This window comes from Aedes aegypti, chromosome 3 (assembly GCF_002204515.2).
Source record: "Aedes aegypti strain LVP_AGWG chromosome 3, AaegL5.0 Primary Assembly, whole genome shotgun sequence".
Taxonomy (NCBI): domain Eukaryota; kingdom Metazoa; phylum Arthropoda; class Insecta; order Diptera; family Culicidae; genus Aedes; species Aedes aegypti.
This window is the reverse complement of record NC_035109.1, coordinates 149,262,287-149,278,644: the sequence shown is the minus strand read 5'-3', so window position 1 is coordinate 149,278,644 and position 16,358 is coordinate 149,262,287. Positions and strand designations below refer to the sequence as shown.

At 38.0% G+C, this 16,358-nt stretch overlaps 1 protein-coding gene across 1 annotated transcript in view; it reads right to left on the bottom strand.

Moving 5' to 3' along the window:
* LOC5572967 (importin-5) overlaps window positions 1-16,358 on the bottom strand; it is a 59,834-nt gene that overhangs the window by 41,507 nt on the left and 1,969 nt on the right. Inside the window, exon 2 of the mRNA XM_001654246.2 lies at window positions 902-2,267. Coding sequence (XP_001654296.1) covers window positions 902-2,267 — 1,366 coding nt within the window. The remainder of the gene's footprint in view (window positions 1-901; window positions 2,268-16,358) is intronic.

Here is a 16,358-nt window from a genome sequence, read left to right as displayed (position 1 = left end):
AGAATTACTCCACAAATTCCACTAGCAGTATCTTCTTCAGAGATGAACGGAATTAAAGTTTTACATCAAAGGAATTACTGGAATAATTTCGCAAAATGCAAATCCTAATATAAATTTAGAAAAATCCATGGAATTTTACTTGAGGAATCAGATTTTCCTAATTACTTGCGAAATGTTTGGAAGAACTGCATTAGTAATCCACGGAGTAAAAGCTGGGCTAGTCCCATAAGAAATTTCTGGAGGAATCCCGGGTCCAATTAATTTAAGAATTCCCTACAAATTTTCTAAAATAAGATCTGGAGAAATCTTTGGAGCAATTTCTGGGAAAAATCCTGGACGAATTCTTGAAGAAATCCATTTGAAAATGACTGTAGAATAACTGAATAATTCACTAAACGATTTTTTTAAACTGGAGGATGAAACTTTGAAGATTTTTTCGAAGGAATCCCAGTAGTACTCTTGATAGATCTGCCAGAGTAGTCCCTGTGAAAATTTGTACAGATAGTTGCGTTGGATTTCCTAGGGAAAAATCTGAAAAAATCCTGTAAGCATCAATTGGAAAACTCTGGAGCAATTTTTGAGCGAGTTTATGGGAGAATTAGAAATAAATCTCAGGAGGAATTTGTCTACGGAGAACGAGTCCCCGAAAGTAAGAAATCACTGGAAGAATTCCTGAAGCATTTCCTCGAAGAATATGAGAAGAAGCTTCAAAAGAACATTGTAAACAATCGCGAAAGAGTTTCTGCAGCCTACATAATTTTGCCGGAATTCACTTCCAGGAGAAAGCGGAAGCAAGTGACTTCCTTCAATTAAAAAATAAAGAGTCACGTTAAAAAAGTGACCAAGTCTTTTAAAGTAGACCTGCAACCAGCCCTGCTAAATAGATAAAAAAGCCACTTACCGTCCAAATACCGAGTGAGAATGTTCTTCGGGCAGTCCTCGCTGAAGTTGACCAAAGCGGCACCGGCATGGGCCTGCACGCGTGGATTCTGGACATCGTCCAGCAAGCTCAGCAGCCCTGGAATGACCTGTTCGTGGAACTTCTTCTCGAAGATCGGGGCGAAGTCCGTCGCCATCTGCCCAATGGCGTTACATGCAGCATAGCGAACCCTCGGGTGAGGATCCATCAGGAACTTCAGCACTCCCTGCATGATGTTCTCGAGCATGGCTTCCATCTGCTTGTGGCATCCTTCGCCGGCCGCCGAGATGGCCATCAGAGCAGCGTGTCGTTGCTTCCAATCCGGACTGCTCAACATGTTTGGAATGTTGTTGACGATGTGCGGCAGGACAGCCTTTCCTCCGAGACCGCAAGCCAGACGATCCAGAGCCGATTCGGCGATGACATTGTTGTCGCTGGTGTCATCTTCGCAGATCTCGTCCGACACGGACCATTCCTCGTCGTCTTCGAGGTCGGTCATCATCTGCAGCACCAGAGGAATCAACGAAGCGACATACTTCTCGGCACGCTTGCGAACCATCGCCGGAGCATTTTCGGACAGCGATACCATGACTTCGAGGGCCAAATGGCGCCAGCTGTCCTCGACGTCCGGACTGCTGAAAACTTTCATGCACATGTCGAAAATGGACTCCAGCTGCGGACGCAGGTATTTCGGTACGCTTTCGGCCATATCGATCAGCAGCTTGATCAGCGTTTGGTCATCTTGCTGATCGATACTTTCGGCTGTGATCATGATCACACGTGGCAACAGATCGTTGAACTGGCGTTGAACGTCATCTTCCTTGTCGTGCAACAGGATGAAAGCGCCCACGGCTCTAACGGCCTGGAAGCGCACCTCCGGGTCTGATGAGGGGTCCAAATACTTGATCAGCATCTGCTTGATCAGCTGCAGGTGTTGGTTCTGTTGGTTTCCGAAGATTCCCGGCACCGAGGAGAAAATACGCAGCGCCGATTCCTGTAGTTGGACGTTTGGCGCGCTGGCACACTGGAACAGAAACTGAAGGAATTCCGGCCACTGGTTGTTGCCGTCGTCGTCGATCAGATTGCGGGCCACTTCGGCGACCACCTCGCAGATCTTACGGCGCAAACTGGGGCTCTCGTTCTGTTGTAGCGTCAGCAGTACCTGCTGCTTGAGCTGTTCCTTCGACTCTGGGGGCAGCGGGTTGTAGAAGTCCTGGAACTCAGCAGAGAACAATCGTCGCAAGAGGACGGCTGCCATCATCCGGGCTTCCTCGGTCATTTGCGGGTTTTGGACCGCGCCCAGCAAGTGTGTCACCTTGCCCTCGCATGGTAGGCTGTTAAAGGTTTCCTGGATGGGGAAAGAGGGAGAGTGTTAGAAGAATTCAGTCTGTAGATTGATGAAAGTTTGGTTTCGAAATAAAACCTTCGAGGTTTTGAAGATGTGTTGCTTGTTGCGTTAACCGTAATTGACCTTCCATAGGATGCACTTGCAAAATGACTCTCTGAATATTGACAATTATTTACACGTTATGTTGTACAACGCCTGGGCGAACTCCAGAATATGTAATAGACGTTATAAACTTACATGGAAGTGTAGTTTCTATGAAACACACTTTGTCTGCTGTGGCGAAATTAGCTTCCCCTTCTTCAGCTTCTTAGCGTTATGTCCCAACTGACACCGAACCTATTTTCCATCTCAGTGTTCTAAAGACACTACTTCTTTCTGGCGTTACGTCCCAACTGGGACAAAGCCTGCTTCTCAGATTAGTGTTCTGATGAGCACTTCCACAGTTATTAACTGAGAGCTTTCTTTGCCGATTGACCATTTTTGCATGTGTATATCGTGTGGCAGATACGAAGATACTCTATGCCCTGGGAATCGAGAAAATTTCCTTTACGAAAAGATCCTCGACCAGCGGGATTCGAACCAACGACCCTCAGCATGGTCATGCTGAATAGCTGCGCGTTTACCGCTACGGCTATCTGGGTCCCCTAAAGACACTCTAAGTTGTTAACTAAGAGCTTTCTTTGATATTTTATATATCTTTTTACATGTGCATATCGTGGAACTACCCCATTTGGTACAATCCCATTTGGCTAGCATATGAACTAATCCTCCGAATTTCTGTTCTGTTGATCATGATATTATGCCAAACGGGGTGTTCCTCAAACCGTCCAGTTAGCCCCTGTGCTTACTTCAAAATATCCAACACAAAAATATGTTCCACAAGACTGATTCTAACCCGCTGTCATTAGCATGTTTTTTTTTTATTGTGAGTTAACCGCTTCGGCTAATGTTGCCTCCAAATCACCTCCAGAGCATCAGTAGCCGCTCATACCCCTATTTCCGTTCAATAGTTCAAAAATTGTTGTTCATGTGAAAATACAATCTTTTTCGCACGGATATCTTTTGGAAACATTAGCAATTTTCAAATGAAGCAATCATTTTCATTTGTTAAAATAATGTTCTATAGTGGGAGCGGTTATTAAATCAGTAAGTATTTTTTAGTGTTCCAAATACCACTCATGCAAAAAAATTGTACAAAATTTTAAAAAGATTGATTATTTTCAAACGGCTCGAAGTGGAATACCTATAAGTAAATTGAAACAGATTTCTTAATACCATCAGTGCACCAGTATCCGCTCATGTTCCAGTAGCCCGCTCACATCTACATTTTTTATTTTGTTCCGCATAGAATCCATCAAAAATGTTACAGTGAGCGCAAATAGACGCACTTAGCAACAAATGCAATAAAATCATATTTCCTGGAAGATTTTCAAACTCTCAAAGAATTACTACAAAAATTTCAATTAAGATAATTGGATGGAATGCTTGAAGAAATTTTTATAGGAGGAATAGCTGGAATAGTTATGCAAATTATAAATACAACGCTGGAGTGAACTCCTTAATTAAGTTTCGAAGAATCCATTGGATTTTACTTGAGAAGTTACTCGAGAAATGTTTGAAAGAATTGCAGTAGTTATCCTCGGACGAAATGCTGAAGTAGTTCCAAAAGAAATTTCTGGAGGAACCCCGAATCGAATTTATTTATGAATTCCAGTAAGACTTCCTAATAGATACCCTAAAAGTGTTTTTGTGTGTCAATTACGCTTGCAAAAAATTGTACAAAATTATAAAAAGATTATTTTCAAACGGCTCGAAGTGGAATACCTATAAGTAAATAAAAACAAAACTCGAAACAATACATTTTTCAGTTTATTCCCCATAGCATCCATCAAAAATGTTACAGTGAGCGGGAATAGACGCAGTAACAAATGCAATAAAATCATATTTCTTAGAAGTTTTTCTAACTCTCTTTCATTTGCCGCAGACTACAGTCGAATTTCTTTCGTTGCACTATCTTTAAATGGGCTCTCGTTAGTTCGGCTGTAGCCCACCTAAAACGAAAGCAAACGTCATTTTCTGACATAACACGCAATTTATCAATGTTGGTAGCTCTGTTTTGCTTTTGTTCTAGGGAGTCGATGCCGGTTATGGACCCTTTGCGTATTATGGACCCCCTACAGAAAAACATAAAATTAACACTCAAAGCAACTTTATTCCTATGAAAATCCACCGGGGGAACTTCGATTACATTGTTAGTCAGCAGTTTCAGGCAAAATATTTGGTTCGAGACGCATAAATACAGATATTTGAACAGTTTTGTAAATGAAACCACACAAGAGGGTCCATAATACGCATTTCCAGGTGGGTCCATAATAGGCTCGTCGGCAGCGAGCCGGATTACATGGGAATCAAATGGAGGGTCCATAATACGCAACGTCAAATTTGTAAACAATCCTATTATGGACCCCGGGAGGGTCCACAATAGGCATTCGGACAACAGTTTTTCAAATGCATATTTCGCTGGAAAAATCGAATGATTTTGTATGTTTCATAGACGTATTATGAAGTAAAGACATTGAATTTGTTGTTAGACTCCACAAAACGTATATGCGTCTGGGATATCATTGCGGAAAAGCGTCTAGAATGAATTTCAGCTACTAAGGGGTCCATTACTAGCATTGAAACCCTATGTTATTTGACAGCCCGAAACTCAGCCCGATTAATGAAAGTCTTTCACTAAGTGGGCTACAGGTTTAGTGCAACGAACGTAAGTAGGGGAACTTACGTATTGTCGGCAGCCTAAGCAGCTGAACTTTGAAGAACACAATTATACAGAACAATGAAGCACAATAATTAGCAGGATACACCTGGACTGCACTTGAGCACTCTTTATTTAGTAATTATTATGCACAAAACACTATTTTGTTCTCTAAATCATCTATTTTTCCTCACCAAAGTCACGAGGCACTTGTTCTTTTATCGGCAATGCAATTACTATTGTCGGCAACAAAAATGTTCACTTCGGCAATCCAAAACTTTACAAAAACTAGGTTATGTATTGGTAACTTTTCGTATTTGTTGACAATGCCTGAATTTAAACGTCACTCATTATATTCTACCCGTTGAAAGGGCCAATGCAGAAAAATACAGACTACACTGAGAACAGCATTGCATGCAACTGCAGTTATAAATAGAATAGCTGGGAGTCATATTGAATACACAACGCCACTAAATTTGTGCAGACTAAGGCGCCGTCCACAAATTACGTAACGCTCTAGGGGGAGGGGGAGTAGGCTCAAACACAAAATTTATTTTTTTCATACAAAGACCGTTGCGGAGGGGGGAATGGTCGAACACGATTCTCTTGATTTGTTCTTATTGCGTATCAATTCTACACGCGGCGATCTGGACTATAGAAATTCATACATTTTGTTTTAAGAAAGATGAAACGATTATTGCAATACGAAAGTTTTATGTATCGTTGTAGCCACATCAAGGCGTCGATAGACGAGGGGAGTGCGCACGAGCCTATCGATCGCAAGGTTCTAGGTTCAATTCCAGGTTCAGGCATCAAAATTATCAGATAAACGATGATACTATCATCTATCTGATAGACAACTGATACTTTTACATACAAAGGTATCGACCGTGATGATTTTATTTTGAAATTGTTTATCGGCATATCGGTCTATTTTGCTCGAAGTAAGAGGGAGCATGGAGAAGAAAGCAATGAATACTAGATGGATAGGTACCGTAAGGGAACGGCGAGAGAAATTGGATTAGTGAAACAGTATTACTTGAAACGTCACTTCCTTGTGGCTAACGTCCCCTATGGGAACGGCTTGGGTGTGTTTTGAGAATGACACTACCAAGACAGCCAAAAGGAAGGAGGTCTCAAGCGCCCTAATACTGTTTGGCGATCAAGCAGGTTCTATCGATCGATGGCTTATATTATTGGGTAATAATATAAGCCATCGATCGATAGAACCTGCTTGATCGCCAAACAGTATTAGGGCGCTTGAGACCTCCTTCCTTTTGGCTGTCTTGGTAGTGTCATTCTCAAAACACACCCAAGCCGTTCCCATAGGGGACGTTAGCCACAAGGAAGTGACGTTTCAAGTAATACTGTTTCATATGGTATGCCCTCTTCAACATCTAATCCAATTTCTCTCGCCGTTCCCTTACGGTACCTATCCATCTAGTATTCATTGCTTTCTTCTCCATGCTCCCTCTTACTTCGAGCAAAATAGACCGATATGCCGATAAACAATTTCAAAAGACAACTGATACTATCAGTTCAGCCAGATGATACTATCACTTCTTGTCTATCCTGATAGTATCACTGAGAGAATGGTTTCTATCAGAGATAGACGATAGAGTGATAGTATCCCTATCCCAAAAAAATCTCATGATGATACTATCAGTACAACACCTCTCAAATAACAACGATAGAGGTTCTATCTTTATCAATTGATAATATTATAGGATAAAAATTGTTGGACGATGGGTATAGAAAATTAACTAAATTCCATATTTAGCAATCCAAGGTGGCGGCTTCAGGAGTGTAAGAATTGTTGGAAACCCATGCAGTATGGGTATTTTCAGCACGGGCGCAACGAGAGGATGACGAAAATCGATGTCCGACGCCATTTTGAAATCCAAGATGGCGGCCTCCGGATTAGTAAAATCATTGAAAACCCATGCAATATGGGCATTTCCGGAACGGGCGCGACGAGGGAATGACAAAAATCGATGTCCGACGCCATTTTGAAATCCAAAATGACGGCCTCCGGTTTGATAAAATCATTGAAAACCCATGCAATATGGGTATTCTCGGAACTGGCACAACGAACATCGATATCCGACGGCATTTTGAAATCCAAGATGGCGGTATCCGGTCAAGGAAAATTGCTGAAAACCCATGCAATATGGGTATTTTCGGAACGGGCACGACGAGGGGATGACGAAAATCGATGTCCGACGCCATTTTGAAATCCAAGATGGCGGCCTTCGGTTTGGTAAAATAATTGAAAACCAATGCAATATGGGCATTTTCAGAACAGGCGTAACGAGGGGATGACGAAAATCAATGTCCGACGCCATTTCGAAATCCAAAATGGCGGCCTCCGGTTTGGTAAAATCATTCAAAAACCAATGCATTATGTGTATTTTCGGAACGAGCACGATGAGGGGATGACGGAAATCGATGTGCGACGCCATTTTGAAATCCAAGATGGCGGCCTCCGGTATAGTAAAATCATATAAAACTGAACATGGGGTTTTAATGATTTTACCAAACCGGAGTCCGCCATCTTAGATTTCAAAATGGTGTCGCACATCGATTTTCGTCATCTCCTCGTCGTGCCCGTTCCGAAAATACCCATATTGCATGGGTTTTCAACGATTTTCCTAAACCGGAGGCCGCCATCTTGGATTTCAAAATGGCGTCGCACATCGATTCGTCATCCCCTCATCGCACCCGTTCCGAAAATACCCATATTGCATGGGTTTTCAACTATTTTCCTTAACCGGAGGCCGCCATCTTGGATTTCAAAATGGCGTCGCACATCGATTTCCGTAATTCCCTCGTCGTGCCCGTTCCGAAAATATCTATGAGAACATACCTTGAGTTATTTCTATTAGGTTTTTCCCATTATGCGCATGATTTTGGTTTCGGTTTTTTTATCAATGATAGGATAGATAGGGATAGCTATAAAATTTTGCAGGTAGTGTGATAGAGGTAATATAGACTATCTTCTATCCATCTTTTTTCAAGAAGTGATAGTATCCCTATCACTACCCATAGTATCAAAAGATAGACATCCAGGTTGCCGTGAAATATATTTTTGTTTTCAAATTTGGTTTTATAACGTTAATTTATGAATTTCAATTCTTTTTCTTGTGGCGAATTTTCATAAGGGTTTCCTATGTTTATCGATAGTTCAATTTTCTGAGTGAAGTTTGTTTGGCCCAATGTTACTTCCTCGAAGGGGTGAATTTGGGCCAATGTTACATCTCAAATTTAAAGAAAAATAATCAAATTTCAATTACAGTGCTGACCCGATTTTGTCAGCTCCCGATTTTGTCTGCCCCCGATTTTGTCTACCCCCGATTTTGTCAGCTTTTTGACCCGATTTTGTCAGCCTTTTTTAAATTTGTCAAACAAATTTTTTCGTCATCGTGATGATTCAACATTCGTGATGATGATGTTTGATGTCATGCACGCATGGGCGTAGCCAGAGGGGGCAGTGACAATGCATTTTATTACGGGAATTAATCTTGTGTTTGAATTCTTCAAATATTGTCTCCAACGCTCGTATTCATATAAAAATAACATCATGATGGATTGGAAAGCTTATGGAGTCCACCAAGCAATCAACATCTTGCTAGAAATTATTCGAAGTTTTTATCAAATCTGTCAGGATACTCAAAAAGTTTCTGCAAATTTATTGCCAGCAGAATTATTATTGAAGTAATTAGAGAAAATTCCTCGTTTCCCCAGGAATTCCCCTCAAGGTTTCATTTAAATTTCTCTAAATATTTCTTATATGTGTTTCTCCAATTATTCCTCAAATTACTCTATAAATCGTTCTGAGAAGTACATCGAAGATCTCCAGAGATTTTGAAGATGCTTCTTAGAATTCTTCCATATAAACTTAATATAGTATGCCGAATCTCGGCTTCTATCAAACGAACAAATTTTATGAGATTTCGAGTATCATAAAATCGTGTTTCGTTACTAAGCAACCTGACAATTTGCTAATCAAACAATACTTTAAATTGAAAAAAAAAACGAGATTCACACAGCAGAGTTCATGACAAAAAAAAATGAACAATTCTCTCTTGAACTCGACCACAAACTACAACCAAAATTTAAATAGAATGATTTTATTTGTTAAGGAATAACTTCAATAATTATCTTCTTTAACTCCTTGTTAAATACTTCCACTTTTGTTTCTTCAGTATGTCTCGAGACATTCTTTCAAAATTTGCTTCTTAAGTTTTTATTGAGATTGTGCCTATAATAACTTCATAAACTCCTTGGAGGATCCCTTCAAAAAATACATAATGTTGAAGCTTTCTAAGGATATTTTTGATGAAGTTTTGACCTAGGATTCATAAAAATCTATTTTTCTATAATTCCAATATTTCCTAAGATTTTTAGGAATTTGACCAGGAATTTCACAAAAGGAATGAATCATCCCACTGGTATAGGAATTCACGACTTCATGTAATGTAATTTATGAATACCTACTTCTGCGCAAAAACTGGAAACTAATGAAAATTTCTTGGGTTTTTACAAACATTCCAAGTCAAATCCTTGAAAAAATGTTTAAACCGCTTCTGGATGAGTTTTAAAATAATACTTAAGAAAATTTAAGTGAAAATCTCCGGATGGAACATTCCTTGATGTATACCTAAGATAATTCCAAAAAGAGCTTCGAGGCAATTATTTATGCTATTTCGGAGGAGTTTCTAAAAAAAATAGAGGAATTTTATAATGAAGCTCTATAAAAATTTTGGTGTTCTGGGAGAAAATCATAAATAATTTTACGATCATGTAACCCTAGGAATTCAGGTTTATTCCGTTTGTCTTAGTGGTCAGAGCGAAATTGTTAATCAAAGGGACCACAACGAATCGAATCTTCAGAATTGTTCCAATAGGTAACGGGGAGGGGGGAGCCCTTGATAAAAAAAACCCTGGCAACGCCTATGTTCATCGCCCCCTTCAAAGTAAATGTAACTATGTAACACGGCAAAATTTGAAAAACAGGAACAAATAAAATGACCCGATTTTGTCAGGTACCCCATTTTGTCAGCCTAAAATTCATCGAGGGGCTGACAAAATCGGGTCCTCACTGTATTTGTTCAGAATTTGCAATTTATTCTCATATTTAGCCGAACACATCAAGTCAAATTGCGAAATTTGTTCAAAAATAAATGAGGACTTACGCATTTTTGGCCAAATCTCACCCCCAACGACGGTCCTTACACATTTGTTCATATTTCTTTAAATTCGAAAGGTAAATAATTTCACCGTGAATTGAACTGACACGCTGAATGGCTCGATATGGTTGTGGTCTGTGAAGGTTGCTGCTCTTGAACGCTCTATCATCAAGTTATTACCAAGAGAATGAATGGTAACATAAAAAAATTACCGATTGCGTTCCACGATTTTTTCGGATTCGGATCAAAATCAAAACTTTGCCAGTAAAATTTATTTGCGTTCCTATTATTCTCAATGTATGAGAAAATCAGAATAGGCCCTTTGCAAATCAATTAACTTATGACTTGACACAAAAACATCATGCTTTGATTACCTGTAAAACAACAGGAGTGTTGCCAATATAGTTCAACTATTAAAAGACGTATATTTTAAATGTTTCTCAGTATATTGAAGATTATGCACTACAATCTTCAAATAAGAAAGTATTAAAAGGCTCAATTGTTACCAATGCATGCTTTGTTGCCTAATTCCAATAAATTAATTAGTCATGTTCGATTTTTTGCTGTGAATTTAAATCGTGAATAAAAAATACACCGCAATTGAATATGGTTTTCTGGTAACCTGTTCCCGTAATGAAAAGTGATTGCCGAGGAAATCAAAGTGCATTAATTTTAATTTGTGATTTAAAGCAAAAAAATAAGTATTTTCGAGTGCTTTATATACAAATCAAAAGTTCAATAGTGCATAAGTGATCGGTGCGTAGCTGTTGTGAAAAAATCGGCATTGGAGCGGAGAATTGGACCTTTTAAAGTGGTGAGTTTTTGTAAGCTGTTCTTGTGTTGTTTTATTCGGCAGCTAACGAATGACGATAATTTCATAAGCATTTATTTCATTTAACGATAAAACCCATGTTATATAATATTTTTGTGAAAGATGTGATTTACATGGAAGATTATACATCAAGGAATATGTTGAGTACAGTGAAGTTAACTCTTGTTCCGTAGATAAATTGAAACAAGGACGATAAGTTAGTGCTGCCGAAAATACCCTCAGGGTGCCGAAGCCATCATTTACCCTACATGAACTGTGAGCGATTGACCTACTTTTCGCCAAATGTCGTTTCCCCGAATGACCCGTTTCCCCGAAAAGTGATGCATTTTAAAAATGTACCAGAATAGTCTTCAGTAACAAGGTGACAAACTAAAGAGAACTATGAGCAGTCGTAAGAAGGAGATATTTTGTCATTCTCGGCTAACGGTTATTGGCAAAGATGCCGAGAACGGAAAAAAACTCGAAATAGAACTGCAAATGAAATTCCCAAAATGCAAAATTTAATTCCGCTACAAAGCAAAGCCATGCTGAAGGTGTCTGGGTTCGATTCCCAGTCGGTCCAGGATCTTTTCGTAATGGAAATTTTCTTGACTTCCCTGGGCATAGAGTATCATCGTACCTGCCACACGATATACGAATGCGAAAATGGCAACTTTGGCAAAGAAAACTCTTTAGTTAATAACTGTGGAAGTACTCATAAGAACACTACGCTGAGAAGCAGGCGCTGTCCCAGTGAGGACGTTAATGCCAAGAAGAAGAAAAAGATTTTATTAACGTCCAATGAATACTATTTGCAGATCCAATTCTTGGACATCGATTATTCATTCGGTCATTACAAAATCATTTGATTGTGTGATGTGAAAAATATGTGTTTATGTTTAGTTAGGCGATGGTGCCACCACTGCACACAATTTGCTAGCGGATTTTGGATTTACTACGAGTTGATGCATTTTTACAAAAGCAAGCTGTTAAAATCAGCTCATTGTATAATTTTTTATTATGTATTTCAGAACACTCTTCCAATTCTTTTATTCCAATGGGCTTTTATCTTGTTCGTTTCAGAATTTTGCTTCAAATTCCAAGCCAATTTTCGAAGCTCTGCTTGAAGCTATCTATCTAAATTATCTGATTCGGTAGTTAGTTTTAAGCTTAAAATTCATAGAAATTTTTGAAGCAGATGATTTCAAATTTATTACCCCATGCGCCCGCCCATGTGCGTTCAAGCAACGACTATTTCTATTCCAAAGCGCGAAATCGTAGGGGAAGGGGTGGTAAAATGAACACCTTAAGAAAATCCACTTGTTTCTGATAGAAAAACGAGCATTTTTAATAGTTCTATCGCACAACATCCAAAATAGGGATGTAATCTATAGCAACGACAAGGATTCAGACTAAAATGGCTAAATTTTCACATATTTTCATCGCTATCAAAATGGGATACAAATGTTCATTTTACCTGCACTATGTGGGTAAAATGAACAGCGATTGGTGGTAAAATGAACACCACGCAAAAAACGTGAGCAAAACAAATATTTCTGAAAATTTTCATTGCCCCACCGAATATACATCCATTAATGATTGTAACCCATTCAAAAAGAATTAAAGCTATCAGATTTGACATCATATCATAACGAGGTGAATAAGTGAGGTGAATACTGAAACACCTCAAGTCTTCCGAGCTAAAAGTTACGTCAGTTCTAATTTTGAAACGTGTTTTTTTTTTTAAATCTTAGTTTTCGTTGACATTTTCACTTCAATTGACCTGAGTATCAAATCAAAAATTCAGATTTATGCTCTAAATCGTCCGAAATTTGTTTTTTCCCGGTGAAAGGCACGGTTGTTCATTTTACCACCCCTGTTCATTTTACCACCACTTCCCCTAGAATTAAAAGGGTAGGGGAAGGGGTGGTAAAACGAACACCTTAAGGAAATCATCTTTGTTCTGATAGAAAAACGAGGAATTCGTATAGTTCTATCACACAACATCAAAAATAGGGAAGTAATCTATAGCAGCGACATGGATTCAGACTAAAATAGCTAAATTTTAACATATTTTCATCGCTATCAAAAAGCGACGCAAATGTTCATTCTACCTGCACTATGTGGGTAAAATGAACAGCGGTTGGTGGTAAAATGAACACCACGCAAAAAACGTGAGCAAAACATAAATTTCTCAAAATGTTCATTGCTTCACCGAAAATACATCCATTAATGATTGTAACCCATTGAAAAAGAATTCTAAAGGTATCAGATTTGAAATCTTATCAAAACGATATTCACCTCACTGAAAAACCTCAAGTCTTCCGAGCTTAAAGTTACGTCAGTTCTAATTTTCAAACGTGGTTTTCTAAAATCGTAGTTTTCATTGATATTTTCATTTCAATTAACCTCCGTATCAACTCGAACATTCAGGTTTATGCTCAAAATCGTCCGTGCGAGATAAAAACTCATCGAAATTTTTTTTCTCGGTAAAAGGAACGGTGTTCATTTTACCACCACTTCCCTTACGCTAAATCCACGGATTTGTCAAAATTCTTGTAAAATTTTGTAATCCATTTCTTAGCTATCATAAGTTAAATTCCTGTACAAGTTTCTGACAAATTTGTTGAACAATTTCTGATTATAATTACAGGGAAATGTCAGGCTTCTTTCTTGAAAGACTTTAGATAAGCTTCCTTCAATGGGTAAGTCAAAGGTCCCTTGGTCCCTTCAGGATATTCACTTTTGAATAGTTTCACAATTGAGATCACATTAATTAGGGTGGAATTTAAAAGTGCAATACTCAAATCTCAAAGAGTAAAAGTTATTCAAAACTTCACTAGAACTTTTATCACATAACCCAACGAATAAACTCCAAATATTCTGTCATGTCTGTGCAATTTTCACCTGAATTCTTCCAGATACTTAGTAAAGAATCTTTATCTCCTAAGACACTTTATAGCTTTTAAGAAAAATGTTTGCTTCAGATCACGAAAATAGTGACTTCAGTGACCATTTTTCTGAAAAAAAAAGTTACTTTTTAGTGACCAAGTCAGTAAAAAGTGACCAAGTCAGTAAAAAGTGACTCGCTACCAGGCCTGATGTTATCTTAAAATAAAAAGTTATTTTAGTGACCAGTATTGAGAAATAAGTGACTAAATAGTGACTTCCGATTCTCGAAAAAGTGACTAAAAGTGACTTGAAAATCAAAACGTAATTAATTTTTTTTTTTCAGTTCTACAACACTGTTTTGCGATGAAGAAGGGAATATCCAATATGATCTACTGTAGGTAGTAGGTCTAGTAGAGTAGATACAGTGACCCCACGCAGTTGAATCACCCACAATTTATGAATCAGCTGATTTCAAAAGACAAAATTATTATCAAACTTGTCACAAAACATCACAGAATTATTTTTACACATAGTTTCTTATCAGTAAAAATAATTCTGTGATGTTTTGTGACAAGTTTGATAATAATTTTGTCTTTTGAAATCAGCTGATTCATAAATTGTGGGTGATTCAACTGCGTGGGGTCACTGTACCAAATTTCCAAAATTTCAAGATATTGCCACCAATTTGTTTAAAAAGAAAAATTAGCATTTACACAAATATTCCTTTTTTAGCAGATTTCCAAACTTTTCAAAATTTTAGAAACATGTTTTGAAGAAGATCACCGTTTGTGTCTTTTATATCACCAAAATATTTTATTTAATATTATAAAAATTTTAAAAACAACTTGGTATACCTATTTGTGAAATCAATTTTTTTGTCATTTTACATTAACATTCAAACTCCCAAAAAAAGACTCTTCTTTAAAAACCGCTAAAATTGAATTCATTGTAAACTGTATAGATCTCAATTTTTTTCCATTACTCCAAGTCTATAATAACTTAAGATTTGGTTTAGAAAAAAATATAAGCGCATATATGAAGTTGGATCAAATATAAAATGCGCGTGAGGATACTTTCTATTAGCTTTATTTTGTGTAACTAGATCAAGATTAGGGGCCCAGATAGCCGTAGCGGTAAACGCGCAGCTATTCAGCAAGACCAAGCTGAGGGTCGTGGGTTCGAATCCCACCGGTCGAGGATCTTTTCGGGTTGGAAATTTTCTCGACTTCCCAGGGCATAGAGTATCTTCGTACCTGCCACACGATATACGCATGCAAAAATGGTCATTGGCACAGTAAGCTCTCAGTTAATAACTGTGGAAGTGCTCATAAGAACACTAAGCTGAGAAGCAGGCTCTGTCCCAGTAGGGACGTAATGCCAGAAAGAAGAAGAAGAAAATCAAGATTACGGAAAATATAATATTTGGCCATCAATCAATATTTCAATAGAAACGATGATAGAAGATCGAATATGATTCTTAAGACCAATGTATCATAGATGCGTCCTACGAACGCCGAGCGAAATTGAAATTTTCCATCAGCAATTTTGATGGGAGGTACGTTTGGCCGAAATGACATTTAGCATAACGACGATAGGTTTGTGAGTGCGTTCATCTGGGTTATGCTTTTAAAAAAGTTATTAGCACAAAGTTTCTGATATTTTAATCAAAATTACTAAGACACGTTCAAGATTCACTTGGTATTGGTGGTTATAGTTGGTCGAATTGTCATAAACTATATAAATAAAAATACTTTAATACCGCGCATATTATTGTCAAACATAAACTGCGTGGTTTTCTAAAAACCTCCCGCCGAAGTGAATCAAAAGTACCAAGAAGATCCGACTCCCCACATTTCTTTGAAGAAAACATGCATGAATTCATGAGCGATTCAATGAAAACGATAAATTCTCAGAAGCATTTTTGTATTATGTATTAATCCATTCTCAAACAGCTTCGAAAGAGGTTCTTTCAAATATTATTCCTAGAAAGAATAGATAATATACTTTCCTGAAAGATGCTACCCAGAGAACCACGTGTCGTATAATAATGTGCATCCAAAATCACATAATCGTACGTCAAAAATCAGAATGGCACAAGCTGTCAAATTAAACGCTATCAATGTCAACACAAGTTGTATATAAATCCCCAATACGATTCATAAACGACAATCTATGTTGACAACAAAACATGTAGTAAATAGTGCAACAAAGAATCGCGTTAAGTTGTATAAATTGATAAATCATATATCAATCCAGAAAGCATCGTATAAAATCGCAATAGCGTAGCAAAAATTGCCACCCAAACTTGGTATCTGCTGACGATGAGCCTCAAAGAACAACACAGTATGTATCGCTGTACATGAAACATGTATTAATATTGGTAAATAATGACCAGTCCATTATGAAACCCTTAGTGGATCAGTGTTAAGGTATTAGATTTC